This window comes from Petromyzon marinus, chromosome 30, assembly GCF_048934315.1.
Source record: "Petromyzon marinus isolate PM22_M1 ecotype Great Lakes invasive population chromosome 30, UKy_Petmar_22M1.pri1.0, whole genome shotgun sequence".
Taxonomy (NCBI): Eukaryota; Metazoa; Chordata; class Hyperoartia; order Petromyzontiformes; family Petromyzontidae; genus Petromyzon; species Petromyzon marinus.
Window position 1 is genome coordinate 1,598,524 of NC_133696.1, and position 26,356 is coordinate 1,624,879.

The 26,356-nt window shown below is 46.8% G+C and overlaps 1 protein-coding gene across 17 annotated transcripts in view; it reads right to left on the bottom strand.

Moving 5' to 3' along the window:
- Positions 1 to 14,656, bottom strand: part of LOC116947431 (calcium-dependent secretion activator 1) — a 428,622-nt gene extending 413,966 nt beyond the window's left edge. For 7 of the 17 annotated variants that reach the window (XM_032963157.2, XM_076070606.1, XM_032963152.2 and 4 more), the window contains exon 1: positions 14,425 to 14,653. In XM_032963157.2, the coding sequence (XP_032819048.1) occupies positions 14,425 to 14,445 (21 nt within the window). In that variant the 5' untranslated portion in view covers positions 14,446 to 14,653. Of the gene's footprint in view, positions 1 to 14,424 lie in introns of all 17 variants that reach the window. The other 10 variants (XM_032963159.2, XM_076070599.1, XM_032963137.2 and 7 more) reach the window with 3 other exon arrangements.
- Between the last annotated feature and the right edge of the window lie 11,700 nt (positions 14,657 to 26,356).

Genomic DNA, 26,356 nt, shown 5'->3' on the forward strand with positions numbered 1-26,356 from the left:
AGAACGCCGGACTCAAGCGACACCACAACCGTTTCCAGGGCCAACCGTGGCAACTTGCGCCACACGCTCGCTGGCCCCCACGCTGGATCTGGCCACGGGATGCTTAAAGTCAAACGGGGTCCATCTCTAATGCCGTGGAAACAACCCAGAGCCCGAACACGGCACCGGCCAAGGAAAAGGGGCACGCGCCGTTCTCTAAGGCATTAAATGCGTGAGTGCATTAGGTAGCTCTTGCATCCCACGTATCAATTGCTTCGAACGCGGCGGGCTTTAATGCCCTGTTTCCACAACCATTGAGAAGCGGACCCAAGCTGTGCTGTTCTCAAGGATGTCCCGGCACAGTTTATTTATAATCCCAAACCTTCAAGAGCTGCGCAGGCCTGAGCTCAATCCCCTTCCCGCTGTCACACCGCCGCCCCCCTTCCACTCCCTTCCTCTCGCTGATAAGGAGCAAGTGGCCGTAATGTGCTTAAACAAGGGGTTTTCACATGTGTTTGGCTTACATTGCCCAATGCCAAATGAAAATATTACCGTTTTTACAATATTCACCCTGGTTTTTTTTGACACTTAACAAAAAACCGCAGCCCCTCAAGTTGACGTCAAGTAGGAGACGCCATTGAGCCCCCCCCCCCCCCGCACGCCTTTTCCACAAGGACCCTATGACATCACGGCCGGGTTGAAAACACGTGGCCCCCGTCGGAAGAGAGGCATTCACAAGGCCCAACACGGCGGAGCCACGGAGCTCCAAGGGTGCTGGCATTGTTCGGCAAGGCTGCCAGAGGAATCCAGGCCGAGGCCACTTTGTCTGGTTCGTGAAATTCATTTTTAGGCCAGTCTCAGGACAAAGTGATTTTTGTTTTTTTACTCTGCTTTGTGTTTTTTTTGTTCCGCTTTGTGTTTTTTTGTTCCGCTGCTTAAGTCGACCTTGGCAAATGGCACACCGCTAAACACAACAAAGTCACTCTTGAATTACAGCTGTACGTGACTTCTTTCTGGAATCGGCAATGTGGCTTTTCTGTTTGACACATAGCCCTGGCATTTTATTGTAAGAATTGTACGCATCAACATTCCTTTGACAAAGCATCCAATTTGTATTCTCTCTCCTTGCCAAAACCATTCACAATCTCCTTGTTAATTCCGTTACACGTTTCATATTTCCACCTTTTTAATAGCAAACGGCAATTTCCTTCCTCGCCCACATCTTTGACCTACAGGGTCAAAGTTTACACTCACAACATCAGTGTCAAATTAGACGATGATTAGAGAATATAAGTGGCCAGGTGCGAGTGTTTGCCGACAGACTCCTATTTTCATGATTTGTGGCTCGGAGAGTTACACAGCTTGCCCTTCACACTGCCGGGGTGTGGAGGGGTAATTATGGTGGATTTACTGCCCTAAGCGCATGATCCTGGTAAGATGCAGATTAGAAACAAGGCGCTGCACCACCCTCGCATGCCCCTGTCAAAACTGGCAATGTTACTCATCGTCCGTCTGGGGGGGGGGGGGGGTATACCACTTGATGCACACGCTCAGCCGCTTTGTCAATCCACTGCTGGATCATGCCCACCCCCCCCCCCCCGCCGCCTGGCGTGTGAATCGTGGGGAGATATGCGATCAAAATTCGCTCGCCAGTGCGGGACGGTGAAGTAGGGTCGCGCAGACGCGTGAGCCTGGAAGTACGGTAAGAGTACAACGGAGGATTTTGCTGGACTGCCCTCTTCTGCCCTCCACATTGCCCCACAGCTCCTACAGCAACCCGATTGTCTTTGGTGATCACTCATTCAAGTGCTATCCACGCTAAAGCCTGCTTAATTCGTGAGGTCACAAGAGTTTGGGTGCATTATTGGTGATTTGGCCCAAGACCCTATTCCGTGCAGGTAGGTACTGTAGAATATATGAAGCTGATGCAATTAATGAAAAACATGCACTTAAACAAACCAATAACCACATGGCCATTCAATTCTTTTTTAAGAAGCTTAATTACCTACGTACATATGTATTACCTTCCCCTTCGTTTAACTTACTGGGTTCAATCTGGTAGATGTTTTAAGCTGTTAATGATAATCGTCCAATGCAGCAGTTGTTTATGCTTTCTCAACATGAATCAGTTAACACACTCATTGCAACTGTAAGTGGGGGGGGGGGGGGAGAAATAATTAAACAAAACGGTAATTGCGTGCATATTTAACTGAGCCCAGAGAGCAACAGTACTCATTACATTTGGTCGAAATTAATTGCGCAATGCCATTTATATGGGTCAAATGAACACCAAAAAATAACACAAACACAAGCAATTACACCAACATACACCATACACGTCTGGGGGAGTGGCGGTGTCGTGGTTAGCCCACTGCTCTACGAACCTGATGATCCAGCCGAGTGCGGCTCCATGCCGGCGCTAACATCAATGCCGAGTGAAATTTGGCCCCGGGGCCTTCTCCTTCATCAACTCGCAACGACCAATCCTGGCGAGGGGTGGGAACGCAATTCTATGACCGACGTGGCGTGGGGGAGGCCTTCATTCAGCAGTGGATCGACAAAGGGACACAGTATGCGTACGATGACTGTGGTTATTTATTTATTAGTTTAGAGGCTACCTTATGACGTAGATTTTTGGCATTCGCTATTTTGCTTTTAACTGCAATTACCATTGCACTATCTTTTATCAATGCTTAAGCAGAACATGCATTGGACCAGCGTGCATTGAATTTGTTGAGGACTGGGATGTCTCTGCAATGTGGTGGGGGGTCGTTAGAAATACGTCAATCTCGTTTCTATTCTGGTTCATCCATGTCAATTTCCTAGATTCCATTTTGATTGAAAAAAGGATGTTCATTATTTTGATGTGTCCTTGCTGGCCGAAAACCCGAATGGACAGTTGCATGGAAAGTCAGGGGGAGGAGGAGGAGGATAAATTAACAGCGCCAACGAAAGAGAAACGTGTCACACCACGAAAGACACGTCCGGGAGATGCAAAGCAAAAGATTGAATGTCCAGAACTCCGTAAAACGATTCGGAAAATAAATCAGAGAATACAATACACAAGTGATGGAATATGTTATCGAGTAAGCAATGGGGAGGGGGGGCACAACATGAGAGCAGCAACAATGAGGTTAATAATTGGCAATTCACTGTGAATAAAGGTGGAACCATAACACGTGACAGAGGAGAAAGAACCTTGAAATTACTGCAGTGGAGGAATGTATGGAGAACTGCAAGGCATTACGTACAGTGAGGGAAAAAGTATTTGATCCCCTGCTGATTTTGGACGTTTGCCTACTGACAAAGAAATGATCAATCTATAATTTTAATGGTAGGTTTGTTTGAACAGTGAGAGACAGAATAACAACAAAAAAATCCAGAAAAAGGCATGTCAAAAATGTTATAAATTGATTTGCATTTTAATGAGATTAGGAGCACACTCTTAAAGGGAGTGCTCCTAATCTCAGCTTGTTACCTGTATAAAAGACACCTGTCCACAGAAGCAATCAATCAATCAGATTCCAAACTCTCCACCATGGCCAAGACCAAAGAGCTCTCCAAGGATGTCAGGGACAAGATTGTAGACCTACACAAGGCTGGAATGGGCTACAAGACCATTGCCAAGCAGCTTGGTGAGAAGGTGACAACAGTTGGTGCGATTATTCGCAAATAGAAGAAACACAAAAGAACTGTCAATCTCCCTCGGCCTGGGGCTCCATGCAAGATCTCACCTCGTGGAGTTGCAATGATCATGAGAACGGTGATGAATCAGCCCAGAACTACACGGGAGGATCTTGTCAATGATCTCAAGGCAGCTGGGACCATAGTCACCAAGAAAACAATTGGTAACACACTACGCCGTGAAGGACAGAAATCCTGCAGCGCCCGCAAGGTCCCCCTGCTCAAGAAAGCACATATACATGCCTGTCTGAATTTTGCCAATGACCATCTGAATGATTCAGAGGAAAACTGGGTGAAAGTGTTGTGGTCAGATGAGACCAAAATGGAGCTCTTTGGCATCAACTCAACTCGCCGTGTTTGGAGGAGGAGTAATGCTGCCTATGACCCCAAGAACACCATCCCCACCGTCAAACATGGAGGTGGAAACATTATGCTTTGGGGGTGTTTTTCTGCTAAGAGGACAGGACAACTTTACCGCATCAAAGGGACGATGGACGGGGCCATGTACCATCAAATCTTGGGTGAGAACCTCCTTCCCTCCGCCAGGGCATTGCAAATGGGTCGTGGATGGGTATTCCAGCATGACAATGACCCAAAACACACGGCCAAGGCAACAAAGGAGTGGCTCTAGAAGAAGCACATTAATGTCCTGGAGTGGCCTAGCCAGTCTGAAGGTTCGAGTTGCCAAACATCAGCCTTGAAACCTTAATGACTTGGAGAAGATCTGCAAAGAGGAGTGGGACAAAAACCCTCCTGAGATGTGTGCAAACCTGGTGGCCAACTACAAGAAACGTCTGGCCTCTGTGATTGTCAACAAGGGTTTTGCCACCAAGTACTAAGTCATGTTTTGGAGAGGGGTCAAATACCTATTTCCCTCATTAAAATGCAAATCAATTCATCACATTTTTGACATGCGTTATTCTGGATTTTTTGTTGTTGTTATTCTGTCTCTCACTGTTCAAATAAGCCTACCATTAAAATTATAGACTGATCATTTCTTTGTCAGTGGGCAAACGTACAAAATCAGCAGGGGATCAAATACTTTTTTCCCTCACTGTATGCCATATGTGCCAGGAATCAGACGTTTTTCAAAGGAAGACAATGAAAGTTGCAGACATCACACTTCAAAAACGCACGGCTCTTCGCATTCATGGAAACAAGCATGACAACTCTTGGACCAGGATAGTACCACTGTGAATATCGTCAAAAAAGTGGGGACCAGTTTTTGGAACATAAATGTGTAGACGTATTTTACTTCACGCTGACAGGAAAACACTCTCGCACCTCAATTGTGGACAGATTATGGCCGATGATAATGTATTTTTATTATTATAAAGAGCTAACATTTATGAAACACTGCATGGCATTTACAACTGTCGTAAATAAGTACAGCAGCAAGCTTGTGTATAATTACACAATCGAATCTGTTGAAATGAGCTGCAATAAATCGTCTAAAATGTCCACTTGCACTGTGTGTTTGGCGCCTGTGTGAAACAACAGGTTTCATCGACCCCTGTGCAGTTTGAGTACAAGTCAACATCTACAGCACCTCGATTGTGTTAAGTGTTCAACCACCTTTCTCCGACACCCCCCAGTGGAAATTGCAATCTTCAAATATAGCATCAACGCATCTCTCTGCGCTCTTTGCTCTGAAAAAGGGCGATTTCCTGAAACATCGGCCTCCTATTTATTGTTGTTATAACTATTTGTTTTATTTTATCAGGTTAGGCCCAAAGATCTATATAACTCTTTTTCAGAAGTGACCTGGCTATCACAAATGATAGTTTATAGAAGTGGATTATCACGTGGAAATGTATAGCAGCCAAATACTCTAAACACATGCTCCTAAATGTGTAGGGAAAAAAACGGAAGACCCAGAGAAAAATCCACGCGACCACGGGGAGAACACGCAGACTCCAAATATACAGCAGGTGTCAGGTTCGCGATCGAACCCACGACCTCCTGTATACCAGACAAGGTATTTAACATCTCGCCACCATGGCAAAGTGGCGTGAATGAAGAGGTGAGTTTTTAGTTATTGGCGGAGCCTGTGCCGTCCTGCCAACTGCAGTCCACAATTTCTGTTGTTACATTTCCAACAATAAATTGGCTAACTCACAAATGTGTTCATTTGCTTTAGTTTACACAGTGCGTGCTAAATTAAGCTGGAAGGCAAGTGCTCTGTCGAGTCGCTTGGCAATATATGGGGCTAAAGAGCATACACAAACATAGCATGTGCATCTCAGAACGTTCACTCTAACCGTGGCACCAAACAAAAGCTAATACCGTTAAGTATTTTCAGCAACTCCTTCACGTAAATGGAATGATGAGCAAGAGTAGTTAAATGGGAAATAGCATTCAAACTTCTCCGTGTGAAGTGCTTTCGTTAAAAACAAGAACACACGCTGGCATTCTGGAGACGTAACATTTAAGGGATGCCAAGCCGAGTATGGCACGCACATAGCCTGTTGCTGTCAAGCTGTGTAAGCCCAACTAAAGGATTATATTTTATCAACAAGCCGCTTGAGGGAGATAGAAGGGGCACCTAGACCCAGAGGTATAAACCCACGGCATCAGTCGTGCCCTTTGGTGTCACCGACGCAGCCATTATTAACCTGCTGAGTCACCTCCAGCCTATGTATGTACGTCTCTAATTTGTTGTTGAAAAATAGAAATTTCACGTTCAGCATTTTGCTAATGTGTGCGCCTTTTTTTGTTAACACACAGCGAGGAAGCTGAACCAAGCAAGTGATGTCACAACGCACGTGTCTCATTTGCGTATTAACCCCATGACATCACAACTGGTTTCAGGTTCAGCCCAGCTACACGGGGGCCACATAGCTCGATAACTCTTCATTTTCCCACGAGCCACAGAACTCGCGTATGCACTGGAGGTGCCCCCCTCCCGGCACCGTCTCCGTGTTTTGTTCAGTACGAGCGGCTGTCGTCTCAGGCGTGAGCCTGAAATCTCCATGCCAATTTTGCTTCATGGGCCACCTTCAGTGCCCTGAAGTAAAAAAAACACAAATTTGGGCCGAGCAGAAATACACCACCAAACGTGTCAATTAAACCTTTATTTATAGATGACAGGAAGATTACATTTTACATTAAATTCAACAATAAACATTTTATTTAGTTGGCGTCCTGGTCTTTTATTCGGAAGTATTTTTAGCGAAAGTCTTTCTGAGATGATATTCTCCGATAGACCTGCCCAACTATGAAGATTTTTTTTTTACATTTATTTTATTAAAATATTTAACCTGGCCAAATCCCTTAAGATGAAACATTTTGTGTACAAGGGAGTCCAGGGTGTCAACCGACACCCAACGCTGAGATCGCTTCGACTGGACCGCATTGCCATGGCAATACAGGTCGCTTCCAACTTACAGCACCAGGGTAACGCGACTGCACCAACCGCTTTTGTCTTTTTGTTTGTAGAATTAAAATAGTGACAGCTTTTCAATTTTGTAGCACCAAACATCGGCCGTTTTGAGCAAAGTGGATCGTGATGCTCGACAGAAGCAACACTCTCACTGAGCCCGGCTTCAATCTCCAACGCTACAAGGCCAGGGATGAACAACTTTCGCTGACGGAGGGCCGACAGTTTCGCTGCAACGGCAAGAAACGCATTTCTGCAAAATCACGTGTTTCGCTCGGGATTTAGCAGTACTGGTAATACAGAGGCGGTGGCTTTCAAGTTCTTTACACACCTGAAACAGCCCGAGGATCAAAAAATAACGTCTGCCGGGGATCGGGGACGCATATATGCAAACCCAAGCAGGGAGTTGTATCGCCATCATCCGCAGTCTGTTTTACATTTAAAATGTCATGCCACAGAGTTCATGGAAGCAATATTAGCCAATCGTTAAAATAACACGTTTTTAGCTTGTGCTGTGAGGACTCCGGTTGTTAATGTCCATGTTGGGGGAAGGGGGGACCCAGCAGGGCTTGAATCCTGGCCTCTAACGTATGATTAAAACAAGTTCCTAAATGTAAATGCATTCTATGATCTCAGCTTGATCACCAACGAGTGTACAAAAGATAATTTGACCAATTGACATTAAACTTACTAAACAGTGCATGACTGTGGGCCACCGAGAGTGTTGGGTATAACGGGGCCCTGTTGCAGTAACTCCAGGAACAGTCCTGAAAAGTAACTGCTTGTTTATTTACAGCAGTGAGTTTTACTTCAACTGAAAACAATTACACTGAACAATTGCTTTATAAGACTTCTGATAAACCGTGGCTTAAGGCCAAGCCCTTTACGCTTCACTTAGCTTAATTGCACTAAAGGCAGCAGGCACGCTCTTCAGAGTAAAATGTGGCCCTGACATCAGCATGGGATGGCCTACTCCGCAAGGCACCTAGATTTCAACGCCCTCTCTGCGGAAGGCGCAATTACCGACGAAGGCTCTCGCTAATTTTTATGAGGCGAGCTGAATGGCTGGGTTTATCAAGAGTTATAACATCTAAAAATAGAATTCTCAGTCAGTTGAGCACCACACACACACACTGATTTAGACTGTCATGGATGTTTGGTGAATGGTGGCACAAGGCTAAGCTCCTTATCCTTTACTATGGTTTAAAGGACTGACAAATGCACCGCAGTATAAGTCATCATCAAAGAATGTTGCCATGCTATTCAACAGAAAATTATACATGCTACACACTGCCAAACTATAATATTCTCAGACAACAGTGAAAAATTGCTGCACTCAAAGGAAAATTACAAGTCAGAAACTTCAAATAAAATATAAATACATTTTCACATGGGAGAACTCAAGAGGGAGCTATTCATGATAGCAACATACAGACTAATACACCCATGGAGGGTCACGGCATAAATCCTCCATCACTCTCACTTTACCGCAATTTAAAACGTGCATACCGTAGTTTTGGTGAACACCGAAAGTCTGCAATGTAAAAAAAACCATGCTAAGAGCGAATTCACGTTAATATCACCAATCCAGAACACAGTTGTCAAAAGTTGTGGCAAAATATCGGAGTGGAATGTCAAATCAAACAAAATAGTCAGCCTTTTGTATGAGGGCTTCCTCCCATCCCCCCACCATGCTGTGTAAGCCACAGTGGCTGCTTGATCGTATTCCACCACACTGGCTACTTGTGGGGGTTTCTCAAGGGTGGGGGGGGGGGTTGCCCAGGACAGGTTTAGATATTATTCGCTAACCACGGCTGGGAATAGAACTCAGGTGGCCAGGTTCATAGTGCAGTCCACTAAAACCACTGCGCCACCACTTAACACCCGTCAAACTTCGTCAATTAAAATCACATGGTCCCAAAAAGTCCATTGAATGTCATACGGTAATAATTAATTGTGTTAAATTAAGTCATACAGGATTATTATTTTATACAGTTGAGGTCACATCTACAAATCACTTTTTTACAACAAAACAATGATTATAAGGTTCTTATAAAACAATTGCCAGATTCGGGCATTAACGAATAATGAATGTGTCTTACATGTTCACCATTGCCACTACAGTATAGTCCTTTAATGTTGTCTTGTAGAAGGCCCTTCTTGCATTTGCTTTTATATGACAGCCAGGACACGATACAGACTGCAGCACAATGTATACTGCCAGGAAAATACTGCATTTGTGGACAGTCACTATATGTCACAGGACGGCAATATATCGACTGAATTATGGCACCGTTTCCAGAAGAAATACCCACGAATCCCTTTAGTGTCAAAAGAGTGGCACTGGGAAAACCTACGTGCGTGATGGCGTGCCAAAACCGATATTCTTGAAGGCCTCTCCCTGACACGTGCACTAAACACATACTCAAATACATATATCAACCCAATTCATCATCAAAACACCATGTCTCGTCTTGCCATAGTGAAATTTGATTGAGCTGGCAATAACAGGAAAGATCCTCAAACCCAACTTTTGTGTTTCTTTAACCTGGCAACCACTGACTGGTTGATTGCCACTGCCAGAGAGGAAACAGTACATCTTGATGTCGTAATTATTCATTGTGTCCAGCAATGCACTGCAAGCAGTATAGTGCAGTATTCACTCAGTATGCAAGGTACAATGTAAAAAATGGTGCATTGCATTGTCACAATTATATATGTCACTGAGGGCACTTAACTAGCAGTGCCAAGATACATTATGACTACAATGATGCACAATTAAATGTAACGTGTAAATGGCAGGGAAATTATGCATTTAATTCACGACTGTAATTTCAATATACTGTTCTGTACATATATACTGCAATGAAACCCAACGCCTTACATTACATACAAGTGTGGACAGCATGTAAACTAATACTGTATAAAACACATATATAAACTTAATGCAGAATACCGTATATGAAGATATGTTCACGATCTAAAGACAAAATATATTGTGCTTACAAGATCACTAATTGCACAGATCAGTATCAAATGTAAAAACAGGCGTTTCATACACATCTTACATTGGAATCGTGTGGTAAATTGTCTTCATTCATTCAAAATAACCTGCAGCCTGGGGTATTCTACTTCGCTACATTGTATTTCTCCATGCAATACTCTCCATATGCCATAAGTACAATAATCTGGTTTAAAAACAAGCAACTCTACAGTATGTACTTACTTTGTGGCAAAGAAACTTATTTTAAAACGTGGGAGAAAAGTAATCAGGTCTTTACACACTTTGCACCTGAAAGAGGTTTGCAATGGCAAATAGAAAACTGAAAAGTACCCCCCATGCGAGCTCAATGTTCTCTCCAGAGTGACAGTGCAACCAGTCAAATGCAATAACTTCAACTGATGGAACCTATACGGCACTGCTGCAGAATCCACAACAACAAAAACTGACCGTTCAAAGAACACTAAATTGTACACATTAGAAGCGTTGCGGTAATCTGTCATATTATTAAACACGTGTCACGCACTAAACTATGCCACTATTTAAACTGCACTGCCTTTCCGTAGGTCTCATTAAAACGTCTTTGGCCCTACTCTTACGTGTTGCAATGTTTCGCACAATTCTAGTTTAAATTCGTGGGTATGCCGCACACTAACGTAGTGAATGCACACACATGTAAATAGTGCATAATACAAATACTCAAAACAGGGGGTGTATAAATATGTTAATATTCTGCCCAGGGATCCATGTCAATGGATGTGGCTCTTAGGTTTTGACTCGGCAAAAAATACAATCTTTGCTCCGTAACATAATATACGTAAGCAATGAGAATTAGTGAATTCGTTGGGCAAACTGCATGCATATTGACAAGGCAGGTCCCCCCTTAGCTGCACATCATCTCAGTGCATGCGTGCGTGTAGCCCAATTAAGAGCGATGCATATTTTATGACTTGACATAATTTTAGGAAGAGCAGTGACAACATCGTTTCAGATCATGCGCTCTTCCCAATTACGACATTCTCAATAGCAGCAGTCGTTCAACCCACCACCACCACCACCGCCAAACAGACCCAAAAATAAACACAATTGTTCTGATCATGTTAATCAGGATAACTGATGGTGCAGTACAGAAGCTGTAATGACTTTTGTGCATTGATCGGTGTTCCTAAAGCAGCAGGGAAAGCAAAAGACCTCTTGAGAAGGAAAAAAAATCAGTCACCTTATTAAGGCAGTGAGACCAATGCAAGCTGCATGGCACTGCGATTTCAGCCGCGCGTGTGTGTGTGTGTGTGTTGCATGTGTTGCATGTGTTTGTGACAGCACAGTGGGACAGCACAGGTAGAGGGCATCTGCCAGTCACCTCGGTCAGCCTTCTTCAACACTTCACTTGGCCTCCAAGTGCACCTAGCCTGACGCAGGTGCTGTGGCGATGGCGAATGGCGGCTGTTGTTAATGCATTGCCCGTGATGCATTGAGGACAGCCGTCAGGGCTGAGTGGATTTAAATGTGGGGATACGTCCCTACTCATCCGCTCCTGTCGTTGTTGTTGTTGCTGGTGGTGGTGGTGTGTGCAAGTGTAAATACAGCCATTCCTGAGTATATTAATTTCCCAAAGGAAACACTGTACGTTTATAAGCACGTGTTTTTATGCGTGCACTAGACTGCTCTAAACAACAGTATGATGATGATGATGACACGCTGGGAACTGCACGCAATTGACTATGCGCACACTGAACACAATTGTTACGCAAATACAACACACAAGTACACTGCACACACACTCGTATTATACACGTGATTTACACCGCATTTTTTAAAAATCATGTACACACGGTGAATTTACAATACACATTACACCTCAAATGCAGTACACAGTAATTGCTCCTTAATTAACACACTCAGCACACAGTACACTGCACATCACACGTACTACAACCCGCAACAAGCACACATTACTTCACAAAGTACACTGTGCTATGTACGTTGAACTTCTTTCGCACCGTACGTAGCCAACCGTGGCAATCCGAGTTGCGATTAGAACATTCCACGTTTCACTCTCGACACAGTACACACATTTACACAGTACACACATTTACACAGTACACACATTTACACAGTACACACATTTACACAGTACACACATTTACACAGTACACGCAGTTCACACTCCGCGCATGCAATATTCACGCACTCACAATAAGTGCCTAGACGCATTCACTAATCACACAGTACACCACACAGTGCACTTAGATACACAGTACACACAGTACACCTCACACACAGTACACCTCGCACACAGTACACCTCGCACACAGGACACCTCACACACGACACAGTACACCACACACACAGTACACCACACACACAGTACACCACACACACAGTACACCACACACAGCACACCACACACACAGTACACCTCACACAGTACACCTCACACAGTACACCTCACACAGTACACCTCGCAAAGTACACCTCACACAGTACACCTCACACAGTACACCTCGCACACAGTACACCACACACACAGTACACCTCACACACAGTACACCACACACACAGTACACCTCACACACAGTACACCTCACACACAGTACACCACACACACAGTACACCTCACACACAGTACACCTCACACACAGTACACCACACACACAGTACACCACACACACAGTACACCTCACACACAGTACACCTCACACAGTACACCACACACACAGTACACCACACACACAGTACACCTCATACACAGTACACCACACACACAGTACACCACACACACAGTACACCTCACACACAGTACACCTCACACAGTACACCACACACACAGTACACCACACACACAGTACACCACACACAGTACACCACACACACAGTACACCACACACAGTACACCTCACACACAGTACACCTCACACACAGTACACCACACACACAGTACACCACACACACAGTACACCTCACACACAGTACACCTCACACAGTACACCACACACAGTACACCACACACACAGTACACCACACACAGTACACCTCACACAGTACACCACACACACAGCACACCTCACACAGTACACCACACACACAGTACACCTCACACAGTACACCACACACACAGTACACCTCACACACAGCACACCTCGCAAACAGTACACCTCGCACACAGTACACCTCACACACAGTACACCACACACAGTACACCACACACACAGTACACCACACACACAATACACAACACATAGTACACCTCACACAGTACACCACACACACAGTACACCTCACACACAGGACACCTCACACACAGTACACCACACACAGTACACCACACACACAGTACACCACACACAGTACACCTCGCACACAGTACACCTCACACACAGTACACCACACACAGTACACCTCACACAGTACACCTCACACACAGTACACCACACACAGTACACCACACACAGTACACCACACACACAGTACACCTCACACAGTACACCTCACACACAGTACACCACACACACAGTACACCTCACACACAATACACCACACACAGTACACCACACACACAGGACACCACACACACAGGACACCTCACACACAGTACACCACACACAGTACACCACACACAGTACACCACACACAGTACACCTCACACACAGTACACCTCACACACAGTACATCTCACACAGGACACCACACACAGTACACCACACACACAGTACACCACACACAGTACACCACACACAGTACACCTCACACAGTACACCTCACACACAGTACACCACACACACAGTACACCACACACACAGTACACCACACACACAGGACACCTCACACAGTACACCACACACACAGTACACCACACACACAGTACACCTCACACACAGTACACCTCACACACAGTACACCACACACACAGTACACCACACACACAGTACACCTCACACACAGTACACCTCACACAGTACACGACACACACAGTACACCACACACACAGTACACCACACACAGTACACCTCACACAGTACACCACACACACAGCACACCTCACACAGTACACCACACACACAGTACACCTCACACAGTACACCACACACACAGTACACCTCACACACAGCACACCTCGCAAACAGTACACCTCGCACACAGTACACCTCACACACAGTACACCACACACAGTACACCTCACACACAGTACACCTCACACACAGTACACCTCACACACAGTACACCACACACAGTACACCTCACACACAGTACACCTCACACACAGTACACCACACACAGTACACCACACACACAGTACACCTCACACACAGTACACCTCACACACAGTACACCTCACACACAGTACACCACACACACAGGACACCTCGCACGCCCCGCGCACCTTCTGCTGGCGCCGGGCCATGTCCGTGGGCTGCTTGGCGTTGAAGGGGTGCGCGATGCACCGCAGCACGAACACGTAGAGCTGCAGTCGCCGCCTCTTCTCCTCGTCCTCCCTCTGCAGTCGCTCCAGCTCGTCCTTCTCCCTGTCCCCCCCCGACGCCTGCGACGAGGGCGGCGGGCTCGGGCTGCCCGCCGCGACCCCGGGCCCCGCCACGACCGCGGCGCCGGCGGCGGCGGCGGCGGCACCGGGAGCCGCGGACCCCGCGACCTGCCCGGCGGTGGAGCTCACGGCCGCGTGCCCCGCCGCGGCTGCCGCTGCCGCCGCCGCCGCTGCCGCCGCCTTCCCGGAGACTCCAACGGCGGCGGCGGCGGCAGAAGACGCCGCCGATGACGACGAGGAGGAGGAGGCTGAAGCCGAGGGACCCCCGGCCCCCGAGGCGGAGGGGACGGCGGCATCGTTGGCACGGGACGAGGCGGCTCGGCCGGCGGAGGGGACCCGGGACGAGGAGGCGGCGTCCCCCCGGGGTCTGTCGTGCAAGTCCTCGGACTCCTCCTCGCTGGACGAGGGGTCCAGCATGCTGGGCTGTCTCTCTGTGTCTCTCTCCCACCCTCCCTCCTCACCCTGTGTCTCTCGCTGGCTGTCTCTCGTGTGCCCGTGTCTGTCTCCCCGGTGTCTCTGTACGCCCGCGTCTCTCGCTCAATGTCTGTCTCTATTGTGCGTCTCTCCCCCTTCCAGGGAGTCCCCGTGTGTCTGTCACTGATCGTCGTCTTCCCCTCCTCCCCCGAGGGGTCAGTGGGTGTCTCCTCCGTGTCTCTCTCTGTCACTCACTGGCTGGCTTCTTATGCCCCTCCTGTGTTCACTCTGCTCCTATGTAGCCGTGTCAAGCATTGATCCACTATCTCTCTCTCTCTGCTTGTTCCAGGCTGTGCGTCACTTTGCCGAGTGTGTTCCTGTTCCCTTCAATGTGTTGCTGTGTTGTTTGTTAATGTTCTATGTGCAGTGTAAGTCTAAGTGTTGGATATGTCATACGTGGTTTTAGCACTGTGTATGTCTAGACGGCATGTGCAATGTATGGCCTGCGTGTGTATTGTCTGTGTATATGACGTGTTGTCATGCACATGTATGTACATGCCATGTGCTGCTATGTGTACATGTACGCAGTATAATCTAAACGTGCAATGTATATGTTAATGTATGTCTATGCGATATGTGCGTACACAGCTATGAATCAATAGTGATCTCCACAGCGTAGCATGCTGTGTGTTGCTGTAAGACTGAATGGGATGTTGCAAGCACAGCACTTGTGCCGTAGCGAGGAGTTTCCCTTGCCGCTGTTGCGCCTGCGGAAAAGTCAACAAAAGTGCCGTGCTGAATCGACTTGGATACTTTAACAGCAGATGCTGTTTAACAACAGCAACAAATTGTAATTCTTCGCGCACAACAGCTTCAGCGTGATCAGCAGCGGAGTGAGATTGTCAAACAGCAGCAGCAGCGGAAATGATGGGACAAGCATGGTAAACTAGGAACAGCAGACAGAGAAAGGCATCGACGAAAAGCACTCACGGAGTCAGATAGCGACGCATCGAATTGAAATACTTCCCACAACAGCAGACTGACAAAAGGAGCAACTACAGCCGGCGATAGGGCGAGAGCCGCCAGCAGTGGCAGGCACCAACTACAGCAAATCGACACAGATGAGAGAGAACAGCGCACAACCAACAGCTGGATGAGAAGACACCAACGGCAGATTGGCGGAATAATACAACAGCAGGGCACCGTCTGCACGGACACAGCATACGAGGTTGTCAAGCACACACCGACGGCAGATGAAAACACCAGCAGCAGGCGGTAACTGCAGCAGCAGCAGCACATGGACACAGCACGCGCGACAGCCGCCGCACCAACACCGACGAGCAACAGCGACACGAGCAGCTGGTACCAACTACACAGCACACGGACACTGCTGACAGGCATCGTGAGAGATGCACACACACACACCTCGGCAGCAGGATGAGAAGAGACGAGCAGCAGCAGCACCCAGACAGTGGAGACAGCTCCAACAACACCAACCAGTAGCAGCAGCACCCAGACAGTGGAGACAGCTCCAGCAACACCAACCAGCAGCAGCAGCACCCAGACAGTGGAGACAGCTCCAACAACACCAACCAGCAGCAGCACCCAGACAGTGGAGACAGCTCCAACAACACCAACCAGCAGCACAGCAGCACCCAGACAGTGGAGACAGCTCCAACAACACCAACCAGCAGCAGCACCCAGACAGTGGAGACAGCTCCAACAACACCAACCAGCAGCACAGCAGCACCCAGACAGTGGAGACAGCTCCAACAACACCAACCAGCAGCACAGCAGCACCCAGACAGTGGAGACAGCTCCAACAACACCAACCAGTAGCAGCAGCAGCACCCAGACAGTGGAGACAGCTCCCACAACACCAACCAGCAGCACAGCAGCACCCAGACAGTGGAGACAGCTCCAACAACACCAACCAGCAGCAGCACCCAGACAGTGGAGACAGCTCCAACAACACCAACCAGCAGCACAGCAGCACCCAGACAGTGGAGACAGCTCCAACAACACCAACCAGCAGCACAGCAGCACCCAGACAGTGGAGACAGCTCCAACAACACCAACCAGTAGCAGCAGCAGCACCCAGACAGTGGAGACAGCTCCAGCAACACCAACCAGCAGCAGCACCCAGACAGTAGAGACAGCTCCAGCAACACCAACCAGTAGCAGCAGCACCCAGGCAGTAGAGACAGCTCCCACAACACCAACCAGCAGCAGCACCCAGACAGTAGAGACAGCTCCAGCAACACCAACCAGTAGCAGCAGCACCCAGGCAGTAGAGACAGCTCCCACAACACCAACCAGCAGCACCCAGGCAGTGGAGACAGCTCCCACAACACCAACCAGTAGCAGCAGCGCCCAGGCAGTGGAGACAGCTCCCACAACACCAACCAGCAGCAGCAGCACCCAGACAGTGGAGACAGCTCCCACAACACCAACCAGCAGCAGCAGCACCCAGACAGTGGAGACAGCTCCAGCAACACCAACCAGCAGCAGCAGCACCCAGACAGTGGAGACAGCTCCAGCAACACCAACCAGCAGCAGCAGCACCCAGGCAGTGGAGACAGCTTCAACAACACCAACCAGCAGCAGCACCCAGGCAGTGGAGACAGCTCCCACAACACCAACCAGCAGCAGCAGCACCCAGGCAGTGGAGACAGCTCCCACAACACCAACCAGTAGCAGCACCCAGACAGTAGAGACAGCTTCAACAACACCAACCAGTAGCAGCAGCACCCAGGCAGTGGAGACAGCTCCCACAACACCAACCAGTAGCAGCAGCACCCAGGCAGTGGAGACAGCTCCCACAACACCAACCAGTAGCAGCAGCAGCACCCAGGCAGTAGAGACAGCTCCCACAACACCAACCAGTAGCAGCAGCAGGTGTTGGCTGTAGTAGCAAGAGTGCAGTGCTGGCCACAGGCAGAGAGCAGCACTGCGCTCGCCGTTATATCATCTCACACCGAGGTGCTGCTGCTGCTGTTGCCTCCTCTCTCTCCCCTCGCAAGACCCTCCCACAGCTCGCTCTCTCTCTCTCTCCCACTGTGTGTGGTGTGTGGGGGGGCGCTTTATTTTATTTATATTCTTTTTTTGATATTTCAATGCCCTCGAATTTCCCACCCCAAAGAAGACCGCATCGGTTGCCGCTGACCGCACGAACGCGCTCAGCGCGGTCGCTACGAGTCGTTGGCTGTGTGGTGTGCAGTGGGTACACGTGTGTTGTACTGTACATGCATGAGGTGTCTGTACTGTGTATACTGCATGGTGTGTGGACTGTGAGTGTGGTGGAGTGTGTACTGTGTTGTACATGCATGTAGTATCTGTACCATGTATACTGCATGGTGTATGTACTGTGTGTGTGGTGGAGTGTGTACTGTGTTGTACATGAATGTAGTATCTGCACTGTGTATACTGCATGGTGTATGGACTGTGAGTGTTGTACGGTACATTGTGACGTGTGTATTGCAACTGCACAATGTCGTCTACGATATATACTGCAAAGTGGGAGTGTGGTTTATTGTGTTTTGGTATTGAATGTTAGCCTTGTGTATTTTGTGTGTGTGCTGAATGGGGGTGTGGAGTGCATGTACACACGCATTGTGCCTTCACGTTATCAGCAAGATATACTGCACGATGCATATGGACTGTGTGAGTGCTGTGTGGAGTATTATGTTTTTGGATTTTGCGTGTTATCCATATGTAGGGTTTATCTATTGTGGTGCATGGGGGGGTGGGGGTCTTGTATTGTACCTGCATGTTATTTACTAAATACTGCATGGTGTTTGGGATGTGTATGGGGGAGTATGCAGTGTGCATTTGGGAATTGTATACGTTATCCATATGTAGAGAATATGTTGTGTGGAGCATGGGGCAATGTTGCATATTATTTTGTAATGTTATCAGTACGTATCTATTGTGTGTGTTGTGGTATTGGGGAGTGCTGTGTGTGTATTTTTATATACAATGTGTGCATGGGGGTCGCGTGGTGTATTGTATGTTATCTACACGTGTGCTGTCATCTCTTGTGTGGCGCATGGGGTCGTGTGTGTATTGTGCTGTATTTGTTAACGAGAGTATTGTGTGTGTGATGCATGGGGGAAGTGTCATGTGTTGCATGTGCGTTGTATATATGTTACATGTATGTTGTATGTAAGTTACATGTGTGTTGTCTGTATGTTGCATGTGTTGTATGTATGTTGCATGTGTGCTGTATGTATGTTACATGTATGTTGTATATGTTGCATGTGTGTTGTATGTTCAGTATATAGTGTACGTGTTTCATATAATGCATGGGCTGGTGTATTGCGTGTTTACAATAAGTACAGTATGGTATCTCGTGTTATATTTGCGTACATACTGTGTGTATATTGTAGTGTGTGCATCGTACATGTTATTTGCTATGCCTAAAGTAGTTTATCATGTAATTTACAGTGTATATGTAATTGGTATAGCAGTGTACATTCATGTCCTGTAGTGTTATGTACTCTACATTATGCTATGTATAGAGGGGCCGTCCATAAATGACGTCACGCACCTAGAGGGGGGGGGGTCAGACATTTGTGACGATGTGTGACGAGGGGGGAGGGTGAAATGTGACGTCACATCAAAATGCGAAACTTTTATTAAATATAGACAACACGTTCTACTTAATTAAATAGACTAATAAATGTTTTCTCCCACAACATCAGAGTGCAGCGCCACATTAAATACGCACTACAATGACAATAGTTTAAATCTATTTGAAGCATGTTTTATATTTTTTTTGGGGGGGGGGCAGAGCTTTGTGACGTCATATTTGAGGGGGGTCTGACTTTTTGTGACGCCGTGTGACGAAAGGGGGGTCAAAAATCGTCAAAAATCGCGTGACGTCATTTATGGACGGCCCCAGAGATTATAAATCGTATGTATGCCCATGTTACACTATGTATAGAGAGTGTAAATCGTATGTATGCCCATGGTACACTATGTATAGAGAGTATACATCGTATGTATGCCCATGTTACACTATGTATAGAGAGTATACATCGTATGTATGCCCATGTTACACTATGTATAGAGATTATCCATCGTATGTATGCCCATGGTATTTAATCTGTAATGTAAATGCGGGGGGTAGTAGTGTACAGTGTGTATATTACTCTCCAGGATGGTCCACATGTTTTGTTACCCCCCCCAATTTAATTATCTAAAACGTAATATTTTTAAGGTAAGGGTTATTTAAAACATAAATTAATATGCAAATGCAGTAACTGTTGAGGGGTCAATGAAAACAAAATTTGGGGGGGGGGGGGGGGTGGCGGTCACAAGACATCTGGACCACCCTGTACTATACTACGCTGCGTTTGTCATCCATGCCCAGCCGTGTCTCGTCCTTGTGGCCCCCGTGAGCCTCGGGCGACACGCGGGGTGCTTGTCGATGGATCCTAAGAAGATGAAGATTATTAAAGTTCCGTAGTCGCCGTAGGGCACCCGCCCTGCATCGTGTGCCAGCTTCAGTCTCCGATGTCACCCCACGGCGCGCCCTGACACACTCATCCCGACACCCACAGCACCACGGCGAGGGGGTCTTTAGGGGGTGCTGGAGGGGGGGGGCTCGTGTGGGGGGGGGGCTCGTGTGGGAGGGGCTCGTGTGGGGGGGGGGCTCGTGTGGGGGGGGGCTCGTGTGGGGGGGGGGGCTCGTGTGGGGGGGGGCTCGTGTGGGGGGGGGCTCGCGTGGGGGGGGGCTCGTGTGGGGGGGGGCTCGCGTGGGGGGGGGCTCGTGTGGGGGGGGGCTCTTGGGGTTCGATTCCCGCTCACGCACAACGCCCAGCGACGATGATCTGAACCGGTCCTGGGCACCCCCCCTAGGTCGACTCGGCCTCTAAATGAGTAACCGGTTCTGCGCTGCGTAATAACGTCGCCACTGGGGAGACAAAGGCGGCCGGGCGTGGTTGCCGACCACCCAGCCCCCTCGTGTGTGCCGTGCCGGCCTTCATAGCTGCTGCTCGCCAACAGCACTTGCCCCTACAGTCTGTTACAGGCTACACGGGGGGCCTTTGTCTTGCTGTTGTTGCTGGTTGTTGTTGTTCGACGGACGATGCAGGGCCGCCCGTTGTTGATTCCCGCCTCGAACCGTGACAACACCGAGTCACGGACTCTGCTCGTAAAATAAAAACACTTTTTTTTATTCCAACTAAAAAAACACATGGGAGTCGACTCGTGATTTTCTGTGTGTGTGTGTGCCCGTGCGAATTACAGTAGTGTTGTTATAACAATTAAACCCGCAGATGTGTGTGTGTGTCTTGCAACTGCAGACATAACAACGGCACATCCTCGACTTGTGCGCGTGTATTTTGTACAGCACATAAAGCGCGTTGTGTTTGACCCACTGGACAGGCTGCGTGGCCTGTCGTGTTGGAGAGAAACACAACATTCGGTAAAATGAGACAAATCCCTGTACGACATAAGCACACAACCAAGTCTGCCTGGGCCCCCCCCTACTGTCACCCCAACACCACGTTGCTCACGCTCCTCTTAGTTGTTCTACGCGACTGTCAACGTCACGTTGATCTCGCAATGCCTTGGTGCAGCGTTGTATTATTATTATTGTGCCTGCCCTCCCGTGTGGTTATTGTGCGACTGTTTGCGGAAAGAGTTTATGTTAACAGGGGACAGTGCACGGTGCAGGGAAGAGAGTGAGAGTTGTCCAGGGTAACAACAACATCGAGCTCCATGGCTCCACTGGCAAACGCATTCGTCACATATCGCCACTTTGGTGCGTGCGGTTGGTTCATGTTGATCAGCGTTAGCGCGATTTAGCAAAACATTGATGTGTAATGGGAGTCATTGTAGGGTTGTTGTAATGTCGAAACAACGTGCGATTTATTAAGCGTCGCGCTCTTGGGGAGCTGGGGTTGCTGGATCACGTGACGATGGTGGGCTCGATACACGTGGAGCTACACTCGCAGGGGAACGTGGACCCTGCACGAAGCAGTGCAGAAAGTAAGGGGCCGACCATATATGACGTCACGCACCTAGGAGGGGGGAGGGGTGGAGGGTCAGACAATTTGTGACGATGTGTGACGAGGGGGGGGGGGGTTGAGAAATATGACGTCATCAAAATGCGCAACTTTAAATAAATTTAGATAACACGTTCTAATTAAATAGACTAATAAATGTTTTCTCCTACAACATCAGAGTGTAGCGCCACATTAAATACGCACTACAATGACAATAGTTTAAAGTGATTTGAAGCATGTTTTATTTTTGGAAGGGGGGGGCAGAGCTTTGTGACGTCATATTTGAGGGTGGAGTCTGGCTTTCTGTGACGTCGTGTGACGAAGGGGGGGGGGGGTTAAAATTCATCCAAAATCGCGTGACGTAATTTATGGACGGCCCCTAAGGTGTCTGTCCGTCTAGGCTTGTGTGTGGTAAGACTGATATCCCCTCACACACCCGTGACTTGTAGTAGACACTGCGAATATTCACAGCCTACTTTTTCATATTGTGCATCAAAGAACGTCCATACCATCACGCTGCACAAGCCCTAACCGCTGCTGTTGGACACATTTGTGCAACTATAAAAATTTTGTAAGTGGCAAATTGTACCTCTGTTAATCGGGGTTCTGTCTCTCCATGCTCCTGTGCTCAAATGACACACATTGATCTAAGCACCAAGCACTTCCACTTGGTAATGCAGCCAGGTGTATAGTTTTGGTCTGCAGTATTACGGATTAATTTAATCTGTTTGGGGCTGAGCTCTGGAAAATAAAATAAACCTCAAAGCAGCCCCCAAACCCCTCCAGCCCCCACCAACGCTCAGGGAGGGTGGGGTTGAGAGTTGGGGGGCTGGGAGCTTGGAACATATTCCATGAGACATTAAGCCCTGGCTAGTATTAATAGTTATATTATTCATATTCAAGTATTCTGGTTGATGTGTTAAAACAAGTTGAGTTATTTGTCCCAGCATTACCATATATAATATTTCCTAAGGACAAATTTGACAGTGAACCATTCCAAAGAGAGAGAACAAACTGAAATGTCAATGCTGTAGCCAGATTACATCTAAAAAATGGCTTTGGCTGTGCCCATGAAACAGCTTTCTTAGTTTTTCCAAACATTTCACAGACCATTAAATAGCGAAAATGCTTTCACTCTGTATAGATTTATCTCATGCTGGTATATCCCACTGGTTTAATGTATAAATTTGTCAACATCCAATTCCTTGATATTGCAGTGCGTTTGACCATACGTTTCCTGCCCGAATTTCATCGCCGTAGGTTTACAGTTTGTAATGATGTGTCGGAGCCCATACATATAACAGCAATGCGGATATACTTTGCACTTTTATTCCCATTCAAAGGAGACTAAGAGGAAATTACCGAGGGCAGTGTTAACATTTTTATAACGAGATCCCAAAAATGCCATTGCAGTCTCGCATCTGTCGAACAAAAATATGATATTGTCCTCCAACAAAACCTCAATCGGTCGTAAGAATTTTGTTTTAGGATTGCCTTGCTTTGGGATGTCTGGTCAGTTATTTTCTAATGAGTCTTTCCATGCGATAATGTAATCCTAATCATTGTCAATAGGTTTTTTTTAAATTATAAATTAAGCTGAGTTCACTGCAGTGAACTCAAATAACTCAAAACAGCAGGCGAAACCCCATTGAAGTCCCACATTGAAGTACTAATCCTGGAATTCCACCGTGGTCCCACCGGGACTCTGCTATGGCAGATTGGGGTTGCATTTCGACTCCCTTTGTGCACCGGGATTTTTTGTAGGGGACTCCCGTGGTGATTTCGGACACCGATGGCTCTTAGCGCTCCTAGTGGTTGTTCAGGGCGGCTGCAATTTGTCCGTTAAAAAAATTTCCACCACCTGCCGTCAATCTTTTGTCATGCATCTGTCCTTCCCCCCCCACCACCAACCCCCTAACCAAACTGATATTGTAATTATCCCTGTGAGTTTTGTAAAGCGTATTGAGATGCAGCTGCTTTTAAGTGCTGAATTAATGCATTTTACAACTCATCCTGGATTCCCTTTGTGTCCCACCGGATCTGTGCTTGCCCCAACAAAGTGCAAGCCAGTTAGTGTCAACAACGGTCACATTTTACAATGTGTACGTTTGGAGCACTGGATCTGTTTCAGAATCAGAATCAATATTTATACTGGAGGAATCCGATGAGCAAAAAAATATATTTTTCACAGATTCTAGTAGGGGCGGGTAAGAACGTTACAACAACAAACAAAACAAAAACACGATAGTCGTGCAAAGAACAAGAAAGGTTAACAAATCACCCAAACACACACAAATACAACAACTAAACCATCCCCATCCTACCAGGCAAAGCCCACTGAGGTGTAGAACTTATTTTTCAGAAGCGACCTGGCCACAAATGATAGTTGAATAAAGTGGTCCACATTTGGACATTTATCAAACCAAAATAGTCTAAATAATCTCAATGCATGTTTTTAATCGCACCTGAAATACTTATAAATTATTCACTCCTTTTCCACTGCAGGAGAAAGTGAAACTTGCTGAGTGAGTAACATTGTCTGTGATTTAGTCTATATCCTTTCCAATATATAAAGGTGATAAAAAAACACAATTCTTATGGTGTCAGAATACTGATGAAGCTTCAAAGTTCAAAATGTTTGGCAAGTTCTCTCATTGATTATTGCATTCGTTTGAGTGTTGAAGTACAGTATATACCTCGCAGTATCGAACATGTCTCTTGTTGAAGTCTCCAGTTTTGTACGGAAATGTCTCTTCAAGCGTCATCACACTTTTTGTCCATGACTCATTGTAATTGCCAAATGTGTTTTACATTCAAATGGATTAGCAATCTCACGATTTGTTGATGATGCAGTCATAATAAGATGCATTGTAAATAAATTACAGGGCTCTGCCATAAATCAGTGCAGCCCTGCTTATGCCACTGCTGGCAGAAGGGCCTTTCACGAGAGCCAATTAAAGAGGTGATTTGGTCTACTCTTCCACGTTGACCAGATGTGTTGGAAGTGGTGGGCGGATCCCACACTTTATCCCAGGGCACGCGACCTGGCGGGTGCGGTGGGGGTGGAATTTGAGAAACTTTCCCCATTGTTTCAACTGTCGTGCTGGAAAATGGAAATGAACCGGTGACCTCTGGATTTGCAAGTCTAGTGGGCTAACCATTACACAATGGCAGGCCACTGCCATGCCAATTTAAAATCCGCATAACGAGCTCAGAACGAGCGATAGAGACGTATGCCCCCTTGCACTCATTGGTGAGGGGAGACAATTCGAATTTTTGACTCTTTATTGTTCTTTTCACAAACTTAGCCTTGCGCCACAACCAATGAAGTGTGCCGATCTTCAAAGTAGGCCACGTCTCGGTGCAAATTGTAAATGACATTGCAGTGTATACTGCGAAAATGAGTTGATTGGCAGACAGAGAAGAGACCTAGCGTTTGACTGTTCAATCCGCCTCGTATATACATTATATAACAGAATTACGGTTAACACAGGATTGCGATTACAACCATAGCCATGGATGTTTGATCAAACCTAAGGTTACCAAAGTTTGCGTAATGTTTATCTTGTTCGAAGACGTACGTGCGAGTTAGATGGCATTTGTTTAGTGCTGTTATCCCATATCCCACCACATGTCCATTTATCCTTTTGCAAAATGTGAGTTTTTACTCACTGAATTAAGTATTCTTACGATCTAAGTGCAGCTTGCAAGGATGCAGAATCATTCGTCACTTGTGTGAGTTAAATTATTTTCACGTGGTAAAGCTGGTGCTGAAATACAGAATAAACAAATACGCAAGCCTAGGCCAAGTAAAACGAATTTGTAATTATCGAGGGTAAATGTTCCGCATGGGTTGCGCTCGTGAAAAGTTACGCTTTTAAAAAATTGTCTTTATTTAGAAAATGATTCAAAATTTGATCAGATAATGAGAGTGGGAGCACTTAGAGAGATTCAAATCAAGACAGTTAAAGTGGTCACGTGAGCTTATGAAACCAGAATGGGTCGAGTTTCCAAATTCAGTGAAAAATATCAATACATTGGAATATGATGGCAAACTCTTTCCCATTAAACATTGTTGTTATTTCCAATCAAATCTTATCCCAATTGCGCTCGTAAAAAATAACATCATATGTGGAACATTGTTGCAAGCCTATTCATGCCCAGTCAGGGGACTACGGAAGAGAATCGGCATGAAATGAATCAACTATTAAAATTAATTCTTCTCACATCATGAGACAAAGAATCAATTCAAAATCTCACAGAGCAGTGCCAATCTTTCGTGTTGGAGAATGATCCACGTGAGAAGAAGATATTACACAGCTACCTCTGAGATTCCTGCAGGTGAT